Source organism: Notechis scutatus, chromosome 1 (genome assembly GCF_049901735.1).
Source record: "Notechis scutatus isolate UNSWTSFEM ecotype Mainland chromosome 1, rNotScu1.2, whole genome shotgun sequence".
Lineage (NCBI taxonomy): Eukaryota > Metazoa > Chordata > Lepidosauria > Squamata > Elapidae > Notechis > Notechis scutatus.
The window spans coordinates 169,630,726-169,651,498 of NC_142009.1; the positions used below are offsets into that span (position 1 = coordinate 169,630,726).

Below are 20,773 nucleotides of genomic sequence, written 5' to 3' on the forward strand. Positions count from 1 at the left end.
CCTGCCATGCTTATCCAGGTTTTGTGGCTCCCAGTGTTTTCTTTGGGAAATGGGTTTCTCTCTCTCTCTCTCCCTCCCTCTCATTTCTGTTTTCTGTGTTTTACCTTCCCATCCAGTACTGCCCAGGATAGAACATTAAAGCTGACCAAAAGAAAGGCCTACAAAGGGCTGAGCAAACCAGATTGAACTGATAGTTCACAGGTCTAAAAGATTTTCAGAAAGGAACCCACCTTTGTAGATCTCTCATGCTATAATTCAAAGGGTGATTTGCACTAATATTAATTTTCATATCACATTTTTGGGTGGAGGGGAGGAACACAATAAAGCATTGTAAACATTAGCAGATTAAAATTAGATTTCTGAGTTACTCCATGTTTTTTCAAAATGGAACTGAATTTAGCTCATGCCAAGTATCCACAGCTGCAATATTAAAGTTCATTTTCTCAAATATCAAACAGATACATATTGATTTAAAGTGTATTAGCATGCAGCAATGCTCAGGGTTGAAAAGACAATGCAGGCTATCTTTTGAGCTTTGCAAGGCTTTGTGGAATTCAAGGAAACCACAAATTTGAAATAATTTATTAGATCCCCCAAGACTAACATTCATTTTTTCAGATATAGAGCTACAGAAAACAAGGACTAGCTTTATATTTTGCTTCTTTATTTTCTGTACGTAACCCTATTTGCTGTAAGACAATATCATGTCCATTAATAAGGTGACCTCTTTCTACTTCATAAAAGAGCCAGTTTGGTCTAGTGATTAAGGTACTAGGCAAGAAGCCAGGAGACTGAGTTCTAGTCCCACTTTAGGCATGAAAGCCAGCTGAGTGACTGTGGGCCAGTCACTCTCTCTCAGCCCAATCCATCGCACAGGATTGTTGTTGTGGGGAAAATAGAAGAAAGGAGTATTTTGTGTATTTACCATCTTATTTATAAAAAAAATAATTAAAGAGGGATAAAGATCTTGAGAAGGAAGGATTTCAACATATGTTTTCCTCAAGGAGGTCACTGCAATTTTTCATTTAGCAAATAGAAGTGCTTCAAATGAAATCCGTAGGTTCTGAGCATTCTGACTCTGAAATCTGTATTTGTAAAACAGTGCTCAACATTTAAAGAATTCTTAATTTTAAGAAAGGCATCCTAATTTATTTATTTTAAAATCTTTAATTTTGATGAGGGGGTTGCTCAGTATGCTGGTGCTATCTCTTGATAGGGAAGCATTGCCCATAAAGATACAGGTCTATGACTGGAGGATTCTTCTGAATTTGTGGCCAGGGGTGGGATCTGCTGGTAACGGCAAATGGGTAGTTCTGGCGATTAGTTGGCCCCGTCCCCACACCCCTGCCCTAGTCTGTCCCCTCATAACTTCTCTTCAGGAAAATGATTGGGAACAAGATCAAAGTGCCAAGAGAAGGAAAAATATTTTTCTACTTCTCCACCATATAAACATAGCAACAGCACCAAACTATCATGTTAGCAGATACGGAAATTTCATAGTAGATGGGTAACAAACTTTTACCAATATCAGTAATTAGGAAAGCAGTTAAAATCTATAAAACCCAGATGAATGGCTCAGGCTCATAATATCATTTTTCTGCTATCTCTAGACACTGCAATGGTTAAGGTTTACAATAAATTAATCTCACCTAATGAGGAATGTGCAACTAAGTGTGCAGAGCCTATATTCTTGTAAATCATTTCTTGAGGGTTGGCCTGTTCAGAAGGTAAGACAAAGTATGCAGCTTATGAAGTCATAGTGGCAGCAAGATCCACAGCAGAAGCTCACTGCATGATAGTTGTTGCCACTACATCCATTAAAATCTCAGGCCTGAACTACTTTACACATTATAGGATTAGTGAATTTTAGGGCAGAGTTATAAAATTCAGCCTTTCTCTCTGAGTAAACTCTCATTATGTTAACAGAATAGCAATAGAAAGCATTAAAGTGTCACTGCGTCTTCATAACTTAGATCAGTGGTTCTAAGAGGGGCGGTGGGATGCCTTAGGGGGCGTTAAGAGGCAAGGGGGCTGGCAGGGGGCGCTAAGAGGTGGCAGGGGGGATTCAAGGCGCCGGTCCTGCAGGTTCACCCATTGACTGCAGCACCGCTCCGGAGCTGGTGCCTCCAATGAAGCACATTATGTGCCGCCGTGGCAGCGTTCAATGCACCGCCACCCTGCCACCTCTTACTGTCCCCAAGGGGGCCAGCAGAGGGGTGCTAAGAGGCGGCAGGGGGGCTTTCGAGGCGCCAGCCAGCCCTGCAGGTTCACCCATTGAGGCGCCGGCTCCGGAGACACATGTTCCACAGCATGAATGTCTTTAGAGACTTGTAGCCATTTTGGAGCAAGCCATTAAAAGCTGAACACCAAGTGATGGGAAACTACCAGTAGAGTAGACATAAAGCATGATAAATCTACTGGTTTTCAGGAGAATTGCTCCAAAGATTGCTAGGTGTGAGGCTTTATTTGTGAAGCTGGGCTGCAGGGATCAGAATGGACTGTTGCAGGTGTACCAGTTTTCCTGCTGCACACCAACCAACTGCCAGAGCTGCTAAATCTGGCCAGGTTTGTAGTGATGTTTTCCAGGCTTATGGTCTTTGGTGTTCTCCACATTTATGGTTCTGGGGGACTTCAATCTGCCATTCATGGCAGAGGTGGTATTCAGCAGGTTCTGACCAGTTCTGGACAACCGGTAGTGGAAATTTTGAGTAGTTCGGAGAACCGGCAAATACCATCTCCAACTGGAGATTTTACAGTATGCTTCCCCTGCCAGCCCACCAAGCCACGCCCACAGAACCGGTAGTAAAATTTTTTGAATTCCATCACTGCCTTGTACCCTTCAGATATTTCTACTTTTAGCCAGCATGGCCAAAACAAGGTGTTGTGAAAGTAATAGTCAAAACATCTGGATGCACCAATCATCCTATCCTTATAGTGAACTATAGGAATTAATTTATGATGTGCATGGCTGAAGTAGGAAGGCTTTAAGAATGGGATGCTAAACAGTCTACTAGTGTGATCTGGAATAATAAGGTCTGCATTTTTGCTGCCTTTCCTGGGGAGTCATCTCACTCAATAAAATATTAGTAAAAGAGTGGAGCTATATTTATATTACCAGCTGCATCCAAAGGTTAAAACTTACTTGTGTGACATGCTTGTTAAAACAAAAGCCTTCTTCTAGGCAACATTGACCAGCACTGTCTTCAGAAAGATAACACATTAATATGTTACATAAAAATGACAGAGAAAATAGGAATAATCTCCTTGACTATATGGTATAGATTAAGCCCTCCTTTGGGATTCATGTACATTTTTTTTTTCTAAAGGAGAATTAATGATAGAAAACTATCCAAGGAAAAATGGTATTTCTTTTCTTGTTTAATTGTAGGATAAAAATCAAATATGTGAGTTAAAAATATCATATAGGTTCATCAGCTTCTAGGCACACCTGCTGTTCCCCATTTCTGTCTCAAATGATTCCAGGTCAAAAGGTGAATAATTATTAGACAAGATAAACCAGAATTATAAAGGCATGGACCCGAGTGTTTTTAATAGGTTCTTACTAATTAACTGTCACTACAGGGAATATATTCTATTTTGAAAGAGATTTTACCACTACAAGAAATATTAACAACAATTACTCCACGTCTGTCCAATTGGAACATTAACCTAGAAACAGACGGGATCATTCCCAGAAGTCTGCCAACATTTTAACAAATGGCAGTGGCCCTTTAACAGATGGGATGCATGCTCTTAGTTTGCCAGGATCCCAACAATGAACATGAGCTTCCATAAAAATGAAAGACATGTACTTTACAATTGCCGGTGATAGAAATTTCAGTGTCATCAATGCAAGTGCTGCCTAAGCATATAGACCAACCACCATTTTTGCTATAAAAGATATTGGAGATGGAGATTCATATGAAAACAATTATTGGTATGGTTGGATTAACTTTAAAACTAATTTTATCATTTGTGTAACATTATGTATATTTTTATAAACATTTTATAAATAATTATAATAAAAAACAAAGTGCTGAATTTAGCAAGTGATGTCAGGCTTTTTTGTGTTTCCAACTAAACCAAGTTCAGGGCACAAGAGATCATTGGAAATGTGGCAAACTTTTACCAATATCAGTAATTAGTTAAAATCTATAAAACCCAGATGAATGGCTCAGGCTCATAATATCATTTTTCTGCTATCTCTAGACACTGCAATGGTTATTTAATCTCACCTAATGAGGAATGTGCATAAGTGTGCAGAGCCTTATTCTTGTAAATCATTTCTTGAGGGTTGGCCTGTTCAGAAGGTAAGACAAAGTATGCAGCTTATGAAGTCATAGTGGCAGCAAGATCCACAGCAGAAGCTCACTGCATGATAGTTGTTGCCACTACATATTAAAATCTCAGGCCTGAACTACTTTACACATTATAGGATTAGTGAATTTTAGGGCAGAGTTATAAAATTCAGCCTTTCTCTCTGAGTAAACTCTCATTATGTTAACAGAATAGCAATAGAAAGCATTAAAGTGTCACTCGTCTTCATAACTTAGATCAGTGGTTCTAAGAGGGGCGGTGGGATGCCTTAGGGGGGCGTTAAGAGGCAAGGGGGCTGGCAGGGGGGCGCTAAGAGGTGGCAGGGGGGCATTCAAGGCGCCGGTCCTGCAGGTTCACCCATTGACTGCAGCACCGCTCCGGAGCTGGTGCCTCCAATGAAGCACATTATGTGCCGCCGTGGCAGCGTTCAATGCACCGCCACCCTGCCACCTCTTACTGTCCCCAAGGGGGCCAGCAGAGGGTGCTAGAGGCGGCAGGGGGCTTTCCGAGGCGCCAGCCAGCCCTGCAGGTTCACCCATTGAGGCGGCTCCGGAGACACATGTTCCACAGCATGAATGTCTTTAGAGACTTGTAGCCATTTTGGAGCAAGCCATTAAAAGCTGAACACCAAGTGATGGGAAACTACCAGTAGAGTAGACATAAAGCATGATAAATCTACTGGTTTTCAGGAGAATTGCTCCAAAGATTGCTAGGTGTGAGGCTTTATTTGTGAAGCTGGGCTGCAGGGATCAGAATGGACTGTTGCAGGTGTACCAGTTTTCCTGCTGCACACCAACCAACTGCCAGAGCTGCTAAATCTGGCCAGGTTTGTAGTGATGTTTTCCAGGCTTATGGTCTTTGGTGTTCTCCACATTTATGGTTCTGGGGGACTTCAATCTGCCATTCATGGCAGAGGTGGTATTCAGCAGGTTCTGACCAGTTCTGGACAACCGGTAGTGGAAATTTTGAGTAGTTCGGAGAACCGGCAAATACCATCTCCAACTGGAGATTTTACAGTATGCTTCCCCTGCCAGCCCACCAAGCCACGCCCACAGAACCGGTAGTAAAAATTTTTGAATTCCATCACTGCCTTGTACCCTTCAGATATTTCTACTTTTAGCCAGCATGGCCAAAACAAGGTGTTGTGAAAGTAATAGTCAAAACATCTGGATGCACCAATCATCCTATCCTTATAGTGAACTATAGGAATTAATTTATGATGTGCATGGCTGAAGTAGGAAGGCTTTAAGAATGGGATGCTAAACAGTCTACTAGTGTGATCTGGAATAATAAGGTCTGCATTTTGCTGCCTTTCCTGGGGAGTCATCTCACTCAATAAAATATTAGTAAAAGAGTGGAGCTATATTTATATTACCAGCTGCATCCAAAGGTTAAAACTTACTTGTGTGACATGCTTGTTAAAACAAAAGCCTTCTTCTAGGCAACATTGACCAGCACTGTCTTCAGAAAGATAACACATTAATATGTTACATAAAAATGACAGAGAAAATAGGAATAATCTCCTTGACTATATGGTATAGATTAAGCCCTCCTTTGGGATTCATGTACATTTTTTTTTCTAAAGGAGAATTAATGATAGAAAACTATCCAAGGAAAAATGGTATTTCTTTTCTTGTTTAATTGTAGGATAAAAATCAAATATGTGAGTTAAAAATATCATATAGGTTCATCAGCTTCTAGGCACACCTGCTGTTCCCCATTTCTGTCTCAAATGATTCCAGGTCAAAAGGTGAATAATTATTAGACAAGATAAACCAGAATTATAAAGGCATGGACCCGAGTGTTTTTAATAGGTTCTTACTAATTAACTGTCACTACAGGGAATATATTCTATTTTGAAAGAGATTTTACCACTACAAGAAATATTAACAACAATTACTCCACGTCTGTCCAATTGGAACATTAACCTAGAAACAGACGGGATCATTCCCAGAAGTCTGCCAACATTTTAACAAATGGCAGTGGCCCTTTAACAGATGGGATGCATGCTCTTAGTTTGCCAGGATCCCAACAATGAACATGAGCTTCCATAAAAATGAAAGACATGTACTTTACAATTGCCGGTGATAGAAATTTCAGTGTCATCAATGCAAGTGCTGCCTAAGCATATAGACCAACCACCATTTTTGCTATAAAAGATATTGGAGATGGAGATTCATATGAAAACAATTATTGGTATGGTTGGATTAACTTTAAAACTAATTTTATCATTTGTGTAACATTATGTATATTTTTATAAACATTTTATAAATAATTATAATAAAAAACAAAGTGCTGAATTTAGCAAGTGATGTCAGGCTTTTTTGTGTTTCCAACTAAACCAAGTTCAGGGCACAAGAGATCATTGGAAATGTGGCCTGTATCACAGCCAGAGGGATTTATATATTATTTAATTTCTTCACATATGTATTGACATAGAATATGCAATCATTACATATTATTTTTTCAATGTACGGTTTCTCAGTATATGATTCTGTGTGCAACTTACCCTGGTATTTGTGGCTTTTTCTACATGACTTTTCCAATGTAGTCTTAAGTAAACAATTTCTTCTACATTCAGTTTTTAAAAGTGAAAGTAATACTCACCTACATTTTAAAATTCAATTTACCCAATACACACTGACAATTTTTACACATAGATGCTGTTTTGTAATAATTTTTCCATGAAGAATGATAGACATTCTTGAGTACCTTCCCCAACCTTTGCTGTCCAGCGCTCAGCTTTTCTTTCCATTGAAGACCAGCAATTAACAACAACAACAACAACAACAACAACACACACACACACACAGAGAGCTCACCTTTCCCGTTCCTCCTTCCTCTTTTCTAGGTCAACTTCTTTCAGTGTGACTTGTTTGGAGTTTCCCTTCTGATCACTTTTTACACCTTTATCCTCTTTTTTCTTGCCAAATCTGATTTAAAAATGAGACTTCATATTAAAATAAGCCAAAAATACTATGAAAGTCTTCAGAGCTGATTTAAACAGACTGAGTTAAGCAAACGAAGTATATTATGATTTGCTTCAGCTTCAATAAAGCTGACTCAAGGAACTCAATTTTTTAAAGAGTATAAAGTAACTTATTTTTCACAAACTTTTACATAAATTTTTCATTATAATCTCCATTTTTATTGTGTTAGAAATATTTATTTTTTATTATTTTAATGCTTTCAATGTTGTAAGACACCCAGAGTCACTTCAAAATGAGATGAGTGGCAAATAAATTTAATAAGCAAACAAACAAATATGGCATGTAGGAAAATCTACAGGGACAGTCCAAGGGGAGTAATTATGTGGTAGAAAATAAGGGAAACTCTGTTTCTGTCAAATTCACAAAAGATGAAAAATCCTGGCCAACCTAGTACCAAAGTTACCTTAAAAACATGAGCAAAGAGAGTGAAAACTCTAAATAATTTAGCCCAAAGTCAGTTATTTCCAAGCATAAAACAAGGTGATGAAAACATATGAAGTAAACTCAGCTTCAAAGAAAACAACAACCATTTAATGAGAAGATTTTCTTAATTTCTTTTATTAAATTATGTGGAAGAGAGCCTTGAAAGGTCAATCCAGTTCTGATGAACTTCTGGTCTGCAGCGCTTCGGGGCAGGCAGGAATCCGCGATTGTGTGCGGTTTCTGCCTGTGTTCGCTGCCCGAGTGCCCTGAGCCACCCGGCTTCAGGGTTAGCCACCTCCGTAGAAGGTGGCGAAGACAGTGGGGACCTGGCAGGGTCGAGAGATATCGCACCTCTCTTCCCTAGCCGGCAAAACTCCCTTTTCCGAAGGCAGCTGAGTGGTGGTCAGTAATGGCCGCCACATAGAAGCGCTAAGCCGGGAAAAGAAAGTGCAGGAGGAGTTGTGAAGAAGTGAAAGTGCTCTTTGCTGACCGGGGAAAGTACAGCGAAACTATCCTGGATTTTAAAAGCTGCCCAAGATATATTGTCCCCAGAGACTTATAAGCGGCGAATGGAAATTTAAAAGGGAAAGTTTTTTTTTCTTTTTTTTCACTCTCCTTCCTGACGTGACAGCGAACAGAACCGTAAGAGAAAGAGAAATCGGAAAACCCGCATTGGAGGTAATTAAATGCTAAAGGGATAAGGATTTCTGAATACGCAAAAAAATTTTTTTTTTTGCTGTAGGTGGGAAGGGAGAGGGGAAAAAAACGAGCAGAATTTGAAAGTGAGGAGATTGCCTAGAACTTCAAAGAGTTATTAAATATTAATAAGACTTCTAAAAGATATATTTTAACTGGAACTTTGTGACTAAACAGTAACCCCAGAAAGAGAAAGGGAAGAAAGAAGAAAGTACTAAAAGAAACAGCTTATTTGGATTGTTTGGTGATCTTGGAACATTTGGGAACTACCTTTGATTAAAAGCACTTGCGTGGTTGTTTTGGAAAAACCTTTTCTCTCTACAATGGCATTACTTCTGGATGAATTGAAAATTGAATACCAAAAATACAAAAAAGAAGAACAAGAAGGGAAAGATTCTCTTGGCACTCTTTTTCAATTCTTGGAAATGGCGGTTTGTACTTATGAAAAACTGACTGCGCAACAGGATGATTGGGATAAAGAAGAAGCCATCTTTGATGATCAAGTGACTCTATTTGGGGAAGGAGAGGAGAAAGAGGAAAAGAAAAAGGGGACTTTAAGACTTGAAAAAACAACCCAAAAAGAGAAAATAAGGGGAAAAGTGGATACAATGTTAGAAATCAACAGAAAGGGGAAAGCAGAAGAAGAAAAAGGAGGTGGAGAGACTAGGGGTAAAAGGGCAAGGAGAAGAATAAGCAAGGGAGAATGGAAGGGATGAGAAGCCTCAATGGCGGGGAGCAAGATGTAAAGAAACAAAATTCTTTTAGAGACAATGGGTAAATTTAATTGAAAAAGGAATTCTGTAAAGGTACACTAGATTGTATTTTTATATTTGTACTTAGAAATAATGTCAGAAAATTGGAAACAACATGAAACCAAAAATGGGACAAAATATTTAGCGTAATTTAGTGAAATTTTTGTGAGGAAAAAGAAGGTAATGAAATAAATGAGAGAATTGAAGTAGAAGAAATGGGAACATCCTAATGAAATAAAGATTTAAAATATGTGATGTGGGGAGGGGGGGGGAAATAATTATGGAAAGTATAAGTGTTCCCATAAAAATATGATATTTAATTGGAAAGTAATGTGTAAAGTGTTTAAGATATAAATGAATATTAATATTTATGATTAGATCTGTATTGGCATTAATAGCTGTTTTAACTACATCATATACCTATAATTTCCTTTTTTTAAAATAAAAAACATTGAGTAATTTTAGAGAATAAAATTGTGAATGGAATAAATGAAATGTAATAAATGAGAGAATTGAATTAGGAAGGAACGGGAACATTTTAATTATCCAATGTTTTATAAAATATAAGTGAAGTGGGGAGGAATTAACTATGGAAAGTGTATAAGTGTTCTCATAGAAGTATGATACGTATCTGAAAAGTAATGGGTAAAACGTTAAGATTTAAATGAATATTAATACTAATGATAGAATTGAATTAGTATGGATTGTTGTTTTAATTATATTATTCATTTATAATTTTTTCCTTTTTTAAAATATAGTGTGTAATGCTAGAATGTACCAAACAGAATCCCAATGGAAGTCATGTATTATATTAAGTGTTATAAATTTAGGGGAAAGAGTTAAAGGCGTCATACTCCAATCAGTGTACAGGAGAAACTTTGTTTAAAGAGAAAAGATAAATGGATAGCTGGAAATAGAACAGACAAAGAATAATAAGTATTATGATTTGAATTGAGATGAGATAAATAAAATAAAATTAAGAAAGTTAAAAGAGGTGAGAAGTTATATAGAAAATTGAAAGTGGTAATAAGATAGGGAATGGTATATAAAATGAATATGAATTTGAATTTGTGTCTGTACGAAGAGTTGTAACCCAGGATCAAGCAACTTTCAGAAAAGATGTTCTACGTTTTTGTGTTTTGTTTATTTGTGTAAAAAGAAGTTTTATGTATTTATGTTTTGTGGTTTGTTTGTCTATGTCTGAATTAATCCAATTTTAGAAGAATGTAAGAAGAACATTGGAAGAGAATAATGAAATTGTAAATAAGACAGATGGATATAAAGAATATATATAATCTAAGGCAAAAGAAATATAATTGAATAGTAGAAGGAAAGGGAGAAATAAAGAGAAGGGGATAAGATATGAAGTTGAATAGATAAGATAAATATATAATATTAAATTGTGTTTGTATGGAAATGTGATAACTTGGAATTATTCTGTCTTTAAATAAGATGTTTTATTGGTTTTTTTCAGAAAAGATGCTTTATGTTATTACATTCTACGTTTAGTTTGTTTATGTATTGTTTTTTAAAAAATTAATAACATTTGTTTAAAAAAAAAAGAAAGATCAATCCAGTTCTATTTCCCTGACAGTTTAATGTGATTGTTTTGACGATCAAAAGACCGAGAAAATCCTGTAAAGGCCAAGAAGACCCTTCCTCAGATAATCTGGAAGAAGTTTAAAATTGCTGCATAGAATCTTCAGGAGAATGTGGCTACCTTGCAGCAGTGGGATCTCATCTGTTCCACTACCGGTTTGGTGGTCATGTGCACACACCTAATGCGTGCATGTAGCTTTCCATACACCAGCTAAAGCCTACAGCACTAATCAGCTGAGAGGATAAAGAAGAGAAAAGCACAGGGGCAGGTGGGAGGGCTGATCCTGTGCTTTTCTCTTCTTTCTCCTCTCAGCTGATCGTCAAAGGCTTTTTTTTACTACCTGTCAGCCTCAAGATATCTTCTACATCTTATATCTTCTGCATCCTATCTGCTGCATCTTCTCTGCTATTATGCTCACTGCTTTTTCTCTTTTGGCTGTCATTTGCAACCGGGGGAGGGGGCACTTGGAGGGGAAGAGAGCTGGAGGTGTTTTGCATTCCTTTGCTGTGGGTAAGCAAGGGGAGAGGATGTATGAATTCTTGTCTTTAACTTTCCATTTCCTTGCCAGCTTCTATCCACTTTTGCGCAGCTGCGAAGTTTTATCAAAATATGTCAAGGTCAACGGACAGAGGCCTCATCACCACCTGAAGATGCCCACATGATCATATTCAGAACTTTTAATTGGAAGAGTCATTTGGACTTTGGGGGTGGGAACAATTCCATTCCTTTGTATATGTGATCTGCGTGCCAATTCCTCAGATTCGAATTCAATCTGTAGCTTCCACTTTGATTTCCAGTAAAAGGATAACTTTGCTCTAACCCATGGAGTCTGAGTATTTCTTTCTTGGATCTTGAAGGGAGCACACACTGACATTATTCCGAATCTACCCCATCAGCCCACCCGGAGAAAATATCAACTTTTCTTCCGAGGGGGTTTCACATCATGTCATCTCCAGCCAGCGATGAAGACAGCCAGGGAGCTGCGGGGGGGCTACCAGAGATGCCAGCCGCCAACCTGCTGGCTGACCTTACTCTGGAAGAACCCCCAGCTGAGATGCCCAGATGGTCGTTAGGGGTTGGATGGAGAGATCCTGAAGACCCCCCTCCTGGGATCACTGTAAGTCGAAGAGGTGCGAGGGAACGGCTGTGGCAAGAGAGGGAGGAGATGGAATGCAGGCTGGATCAAGCCGGGAAATTCCTTATGGACGCTTCTGAGAAGCCCGGCATGGCTCCAAGGTATGAGGGGGAAGGGGGAGTGAGTTCAGCCTGGGGAAGTCGGGCTGCCCCCACCCCCCTAGCCCAGCCTACGCCAGCGCAGCAGCCGGCTGCCGCCCGGGGAGCCCCAGCAATAGGTGTGATTCCTGGAAGACGCAACCTGCCCCCGTTAGATGTGAAGTTTGGAGGAAATCCCAAGGATTTGGGTTTTTCCTGGCACAAGTCGGGAGCTATATGGCAGAATATGAAAGGGAGTTCACCTCTGAAGCAGCCAAAGTGAGATGTGTTACCAGAACCCTGGAGGGGATGGCAGCAGACTGGATGGTGACTTTGTATAATGAGAACTCCCCCCAATTGCGGAACCTCAATGTTTTCATGACTGCATTGAGGAGGAGGTTTGAGGACCCTCTAGCGGAGAGAAGGGCCAGGATCAGAATGAAAACCATAACTCAAGGGGGGAGATCGGTTGCTGACTACACCCAAGAGTTCAGACAGCTGGCATACCACATCTGAGGCTGGTCCCAGGGGGCCCTGATAGAAGCCTACAAAGATGGCTTAAATGAAGATATATACCACATGTGCATCTCCAGAAGGGATCCATATGATCTGCAGTTGTGGTACTTGCTAGCGGAAGAATTGGAAATAGATCTAACCCGAAGTAGACGCAGAGGAGGCCCCGTATGGAGCAAACCACCCCCCCCGCGTCTCTGAGAGGCCCCTAACCCTCGGAAGGGAGGAGTGATGGCCAGAGCCAAATCCACTGCCCGTTTTCGTTGTGGGAAGGAGGGCCACTGGATTGCGGATTGCCGGGTCAAGCTGGATCCGAAGGGAGTGTGGGGGCCAGGGAGGAAGCCCGAAAACCCCCCAGCCAAGCCTCGCGAAACCGGGCTAAAGATAGGGGAGGTTGTAGAGGTCGCCCCTCTGGCGGGAGAGGAGCTGGGACCTCCGACTTCCCTCGACGAGAGCGAGACCGACTCGGAAGGTGACGTCTTGGTAAGTCCTAACCAAGGGCCCATGACCATCCCAATAAAGTTAAGGGTGCCCACCTCAGGGACCGAGGGGGAGATGGTGGCCTTATTGGACTCGGGGTGCACGAGGTGCGTGATTAGCATGAAAGTAGTCAAGGGCATGGGCATCGGACTGAGAACTTTAAGAACGCCCATATCCTTTTGCCAACTGGATGGATCTGAGGCGGGAGGTTGCCCTGCACGGTTTATAACGGATCCCTAGAGATGACCATGGGAACCCACAGCGAGACCCTGTGTTTTATTGTGGCCCCTGGGATGGAACAGCCTCTAATATTGGGATTGCCCTGGCTTCGGAAGTGGAATCCCCATGTGAACTGGAGAGAGGGGTGGATACGGGTCCGCACCGATCGGCAACCGGAAGGGGAGGAGCAACCCCATCCAGAAGGGGAGGAGCAGTCCCATCCAAAGCTTCAAAGCCCAGCTGAGACAGCTTCCGCAGGTGCCGAGTGCGTGGAGGGGGAGGAGAAAATCCCAAAGGAATACTGGGACTTAAGAGAGGTGTTTAGCGAAGAGGCCTCTGATGAGCTCCCCCCTCATCGGTCAACCGATTGTAGTATTGAATTTCTGCCGGGGGTGACGCTCCCGAAACCGAAGCTGTATTTGATGACACCATGGGAGCTGGAGGAATTGAGATCGTTTATCGACAAGAATTTGAAACTTTGTTTCATCCAACCCGCTAGACCTCGAATGGCGGCTCCTGTGTTGTTCTGCGAGAAGAAAGATGGCTCCAAACGCTTGGTGGTTGACTACCGAAACCTAAACACGGTGTCCGTGGAGAACGTGTACCCCCTCCCTCTGATGAAGGACATGTTAGCCCACCTGGCCAAAGGGAAGATTTTCACGAAGTTGGACTTGAGGGAGGTGTACTACCGAATCCGAATTAAAGAGGGAGATGAGTGGAAAACTGCATTCAACTGCCCGATGGGTTGTTTCCAGTTCAATGTTCTCCCTTTCGGCCTACAGGGGGCACCAGCCGTTTTCATGCAAATGATTAATCAGGTGCACCACGAACATTTATACAAGGGGGTTCTGGTCTACCTTGATGATATCCTTATCTACACGGAGACTAGAGACGAACATGTGAAACTGGTACGCTCCGTGCTGCACAAACTACGGGCTGCCAAATTGTACGACAAACTGTCCAAATGTGAGTTCCATCAAGAAAAAATTGACTACCTGGGATATCGTATCTCACACGAGGGCATTGAGATGGATCCAGAGAAGGTGCAAGCCGTATTGGACTGGGCCCCACTGAGAACCCGAAAACAGCTTCAAAGTTTCCTTGGATTTGCTAACTTTTACCGGCAATTCATCCCATCTTTTGCTAAAATAGCCATGCCCATCACCAACCTCCTAAAGACAAAGGGGGAAACGAAACCAAAGCCCAGCCAACCGTTGAATTGGTCCATGGAATGCCAAGCCGCTTTTGAAAAGCTAAAAAGACTATTTGCCGCGGAACCAGTGCTGAAACACCCAGACATGGACGCCCCTTTCGTGATCCAAGCTGATGCGAGTGGTGTGGCTGTGGGGGCGGTCTTACTTTAATTAAATGAGAAGGGGACACTACAACCTTGCACCTACACCTCCCGTAAGTTGACTGACACTGAAAGGAGATGGGCTGTTTGGGAGAAGGAAGCTTTTGCAGTCCGTTGGGCCCTACTAACTTGGAGGCATTTCTTGGAAGGAGCGAAGCACCCATTTGACTGACCATAAGAATCTGGAAGCCTTAAAAACACTTCGGAAGTTATCCCCTAAGCAAGTTAGGTGGGCTCAGTATTTCAAGCGATTCAATTTCTCTTTGAAGTATATCCCAGGAGGAAAAATTTTTATGGCAGATGCTTTATCTAGAATGCCTCAATACAACAGTGTTCGTAAAGAAGTGATAAGGCCGATCGTGTCAACCACACAACTGGCTGCCCCAGTGGTTACCAGAGCGCAAAAGAGGAAGCAAGAGAGGGATCTGTCCAGTGACCTGATGGAACGATTTAAGGAGGCCTTGAGAACGGATGAGTGGTTCCTGGCAAATGCGAATAACTGCACCGTTCGAGATGGTTTAGCCTGGGTAGGTGCGAAATTGTATGTACCACAGACCTTGAGAAGCCAAGTGTTACAACAAACTCACGACTCCAAGGCGGCTGGTCATTTTGGGTTTGTGAAGACCCTACACCTGGTGAAACGACAATTCTGGTGGCCTTCGTTGAAAAAGGACATTGAAACTTATGTGGCGAGCTGTCCAGTTTGCGCCTCAGCCAAAAGACCTCCTGGTAAACCACCAGGTCTGTTGCAGAATGTGGCTAGACCAACTGCTCCTTGGAAGGAAATCTCCATGGACTTTATAGTAGACTTACCCGAGAGCACTGGGCACACAGTTATCTGGGTGGTGACTGATTTGTTCTCCAAACAAGCACACTTCATACCCTGCTCCAAAATTCCCTCGGCAAAGTCGCTGGCCAGATTGTTCATTATACATGTCTATAGACTGCATGGTGTCCCTGAGCGTGTAGTGTCTGATCCAGGGGTTCAAGTTACCTCGAACTTCTGGAGGGAATTTTTGAAGTTAATAGGCTTCACCCAGGGCTTAAGCTCCACCCACCACCCCCAAACTAATGGGGCTTGTGAGAGAACTAACGGGGTGTTGGAGCAATATCTCAGGTGTTACATAAATTATCAGCAGGACAACTGGGCGGATCTACTGCCTTTTGCGGAGGTGGCATATAACAACTCTGTCCACAGCAGTACTGGGTTTACTCCTTTCAAAGTGGCCACGGGGCAAGATTTTGTGCCTATACCTGAACTTCCTCGTGAAAAACCCAACGTCCAGTTGTTAGACCACTGGATATCTCAACTTCAACTCAATTGGCCGGTCGCTCGCACCAGTCTCATAAGAAATTTGCCGACAGGAAAAGAGCCCCACAGAAGTCTTATCAAGTAGGCGACAAAGTGTTCCTCTCAACTAAATATTTACAGACCACCCAGAAATCAAAGAAGTTGGGTCCTAAGTATGTGGGCCCTTTCCCTATTGAGCGGATTGTGAATTCTGTGACTGTTCAGTTGACTCTACCAAAGACTCTTCGTCGTATTCATCCGGTTTTTCACGTTAGCTTGTTGAAACCCGAACATACCTGTACTTTGAGACCAACCCAGACTGATCCCCCCATACCATTGCTGATTGAGGGTGAACAACATTTCGAGATTAAAGAGATTTTAGACTCTCGGAAATGGAGGGGTCGTCTCCAATATCTTGTAGCCTGGAAACATTTTCCTCCATCCTATGCCGAGTGGGTAAATGAGAAAGACATTAGGGCTCCTGAACTGCTCGAGAACTTTTATGCAAAGTATCCTGATAAACCATAGAAATGTATGCAATCGTTAACATATTTTTATGTTATTCTCTCTTACAGGGACTAATGTCCTTTTTCTAGGGGGTCCGAATGTCAGCCTCAAGATATCTTCTACATCTTATATCTTCTGCATCCTATCTGCTGCATCTTCTCTGCTATTATGCTCACTGCTTTTTCTCTTTCGGCTGTCATTAGCAACGGGGGGAGGGGGAACTTGGAGGGGAAGAGAGCTGGAGGTGTTTTGCATTCCTTTGCTGTGGGTAAGCAAGGGGAGAGGATGTATGAATTCTTGTCTTTAACTTTCCATTTCCTTGCCAGCTTCTATCCACTTTTGCGCAGCTGCGAAGTTTTATCAAAATATGTCAAGGTCAACGGACAGAGGCCTCATCACCACCTGAAGATGCCCACATGATCATATTCAGAACTTTTAATTGGAAGAGTCATTTGGACTTTGGGGGGTGGGAACAATTCCATTCCTTTGTATATGTGATCTGCGCACCAATTCCTCAGATTCGGAATTCAATCTGTAGCTTCCACTTTGATTTCCAGTAAAAGGATAACTTTGCTCTAACCCATGGAGTCTGAGTATTTCTTTCTTGGATCTTGAAGGGAGCACACACTGACACTACCAGTGTGGCCAAACCGGTAGCATATCACCACTGCTACCCTGACATTTGAGCAGTTACAGTCCTGAGTTATTTCGTAAGCCCAAATTTTTACTAATCATTACCTATGTAACTTGGATACATGTATACCATTTTCTTAATTGATTCACCATTTATTTCTAATGCTATATTATTAATAAATATATTATTCTTTCTAGTTTATGTAAAATTAGCATTTGTAAAACAATGCTACCATTATCTATTTTCATTCAAATGCTACCTGGTGTTAAGCTGAAGGGAGGGGTCTTTGATGCTTTAACTCTACTTTTCTGCCTAAGACTAGTCAGGCATTGCTTTGAATGGCATGCTTCCACTTCTGCTTAATAAAAGCTTCCTTTTGAAATCCTTTGTTTCAAGAGACTTCACGTTCTTAAGTAAGACGGAGAGGCAGTCCTTACAGAAAGCAACGTCTGCAAAATGGTCAACCCAGAGAAGCAATTTTTCGCTATGCTGAGGGGACCCTGCAAACCATGCTTGAACAAAACAGTGAGCAGGGAGAAGCCAAATGCTGGGGGGAGACATCAACCACCACTCAGCTGAATGCCTGTTTCCTGTACCCCGTCAGAGAGGATGAGGTGACCGTGGAGGACCCCAGAAAGCCTCACTGGTCAATTGGCATTGGGAAGAAAGACAGCTGGGATAGGAGAACCAGAGGAGTCACCCTCACCCATGGTAACCAAAAGGCGGGGTGGAAATTGGAGCTAGAAGCCCTCTCCAATTAGGAGGAATTACTCAAAGCACCACTGAGAGAGGATCATCTGAAGAAACATATAATCTAGTTGGTGATGGAGAATTTGTAAAATCTCAACATCCGAGGGGAGTCAGAACAGCGGCAAAGGGGTGCTGAAATGGCAGCAGCCAGAGATGATGCCAGTGGAGCCTCCTGGCATCCCACTGATCCCCCCTCCTGGACCCACTGATCAAGCAGGGGGCCCAGCAGCAGCAGCCGGGACCCAGCAAACCCTTCCCTGGGGCCATTCTTGATCAACTCCAAACCCCGCAACTGGAAAGAAAAACTCCTCCTCTTGGGGTGAAATTTGATGGGGATCCTCAACAATTGGTATTTTTTTGTGGCACACATGTGCATGTACATGCAGGAATACAGGCGTGATTTCCAGATCCAAGGATCCTGAATGCAAGTTGTTACCCTAGCCCTGCAGGGAGCCACTGCCAGATGGATGGTAACCCTAAATAATGCTGATGCACCAGAACTGTGGAACTTTGACCATTTCATGATGTCCCTGAGATGGCAATTTGAGGACACCCTAGACCCCAAAGCATGCGACCACATTAAAGTCGTGAAGTATGGAAGCTAGCCAGTAGCAGAGTATACTGAAGAATTCTGAGAACTTGTATGCTGTGTGAACTGGCCAGAGGATATTCTGGTAAGCTGTTTCAAAGATGGGCTGAGTGATGACCTCTACAATGCCTACATGGCCCAAGGAACACCGAACAATCTACATGAGTGGTATCTCTCCGCCGAAGAAGCTGAGATTGATATAGCCAGAAACCAGTACTGAGCAGGACGAGCCCCAATGGAAGCGAGAACCCTTCAAACTGCAAACCACTTTTTCTCCAAAGACTCCTTCAAGTGTGGAAAGGAGGGGCACTGAGCTGCAGAATGTTGTTCTTAAGCACCTACACAGAAACCAGAACACCCATCTTGGGGGAAACCTGTGAAAATTGTCCAACATGGGAGGGAGACTGCCCTGAGGAGCAGGGAGACTGTAGAGGCTCCATTCCCTTCCCTCTTTGAAGAGAAAATTCCAGCATCTCAGCAGGAGGAACCAAACTCATTCAAGAGCAATCCAGAGGATGAACATACGTAAGCAGTTACAAAGCTTCCTGGGATTCTCCAACTTTTACTGCCAGTTTATCCCCACTTTTGCTCAGATTGCCCTCCCCATTACCAACCTCTTAAAAATGAGGGGGAGGGCAACCCAGAACCGAAACAGCCTTTGAACTGGACAATGCAATGCCAAGCTGCATTTGAAAAACTTAAATGGTTCTCAGCAGAGCCAATTCTAAAGCACCTGGACTCAGAGAAACCATTCATCATGCAAGCAGATGCCAGTGATGTGGCAGTAGGGATGGTCCTGCTTCAGAAAAATGAGCAAGACCAACTACAATCATACACTTACACATCCAAAAAGTTGAATGAGACTGAGCAAAGGTGGGCCATTTGGGAGAAAGAGGCTTATGCAGTTCGGTGGGTGCTTTTAACCTGGAGGCAGTTCCTAGAGGGGAGTAAAATCCTTTTGAAGTCTGGACTGATCACAAAAATCTAGAAGCCCTCAAGACCCAAGAAAACTCTCCCCAAAACAATGGTCTCAGTACTTTAAACGATTTGATTTTACTCTCAATCTCCCTGGAGGGAAAAATTTACTGGAAGATGTACTATCCAGAAAACAAATACAATACAATACAATAGTGCGAAGCCAGATGTAATCAAGCCCATAGTACAAAACAATAAACTGGCAAAACAGGAAATGTTGACAGACAATGACACCACTCAAACTTTTAAACAAGCATTGGTCACTGATGAATGGTTTTTGAGCCACAAATCCAGCTGTTTGATAAAAGGCAACTTAGTTTGGATGGGAGGAAAGTTGTATGTTCCAGCTAGCCAAAGACTGTGCTTAATGGCAAGGCCCCCACATTACTGAAAAAATTCCATTCCCAATATCCTAATAAACCTTGCCAACATTCTATAATGAATTTGTTTTCTATCTTTTTTTCAGGTGGATCTCTCTTTTTTCTAAGGAAGGCAGCATGTCAGATCCCTGAAAGTGATACTGCTATTCAATTGGGAGAAGGGGGTGTGTCCTTGGATTCGATTCATTAATATTGCCTGTGACAACTAGTATTTTTATAACCTATATCCAGGCACCATGTGGATTGTTTCACTTTAATAGCCAGCAGAAGATGGCCATGGGAATGTAAGCTTATCTGGTTTCTTAGAGCGATCGGATAATAACATCTTCACACCTGTTGATTGGATGAATCAACATCTGACTAAAGGGAGGGGTCTCTACTGCTTTAACTGCCTAAGACTAATCAGATGTTGCTTTGAATGGTATGCTTTCACTTCTGCTTAATAAAAACTTCCTTTTGAAATCCTTAATTTCAAGAGTCTTCACTTTCTTAAGTAAGGAGGAGAGGCAGTCCTTACAGCATCTTTCCTGTGGCATGTTGGATGAATTATGTTTTCCCAAAAAGGTGGCGTTTTTTCCATGAGCAAAATTGAATTCTTAGTTTCATTTCATTATTATATAGCTCACAATACTACTGAATTCAAATAACGAGTCTCCAGCATAGTACAGTACAAAGCAAGTCTCTAAAAGAAAACCACATAATACTGCTTGGAGACTCCACATATTAATTGCCAATTAAAAATATCTTATTCTGTGTATATTCAGCATTTGCATAAGGTTAAGTTTCTGCATGTATGTTATGTATATGTTCTTGTGTATATGAAGTGGTATGCACAGAGGATCTTTTTGGTTCCATGTGCACTAGATACTTATGCAAAATAGCAGAGGTTATGGATACAGATATCCCTTCACATATTGTCATTAGAGCAAAGCATCACCTTATGATAATACTACTATCATTATTTCTAGATTTTCTCTTTCTGAGTTCTTTCTAGTATAAGAAAGAACTAATCCTGGACCAACAATCCCTGCTCATGGTCATTCATGCCCTAGTCACTTCCTGTCTTGACTATTGCAACACTCTACATGGGA

The 20,773-nt window shown here is 41.8% G+C and overlaps 1 protein-coding gene across 4 annotated transcripts in view; it reads right to left on the reverse strand.

Moving 5' to 3' along the window:
* The window catches only part of PARD3B (par-3 family cell polarity regulator beta), a 926,621-nt gene that overhangs the window by 228,650 nt on the left and 677,198 nt on the right, over positions 1 to 20,773 (reverse strand). For all 4 annotated transcript variants that reach the window (XM_087949489.1, XM_087949488.1, XM_026673207.2 and 1 more), the window contains one exon: positions 7,140 to 7,250. In XM_087949489.1, the coding sequence (XP_087805615.1) occupies positions 7,140 to 7,250 (111 nt within the window). The remainder of the gene's footprint in view (positions 1 to 7,139; positions 7,251 to 20,773) is intronic.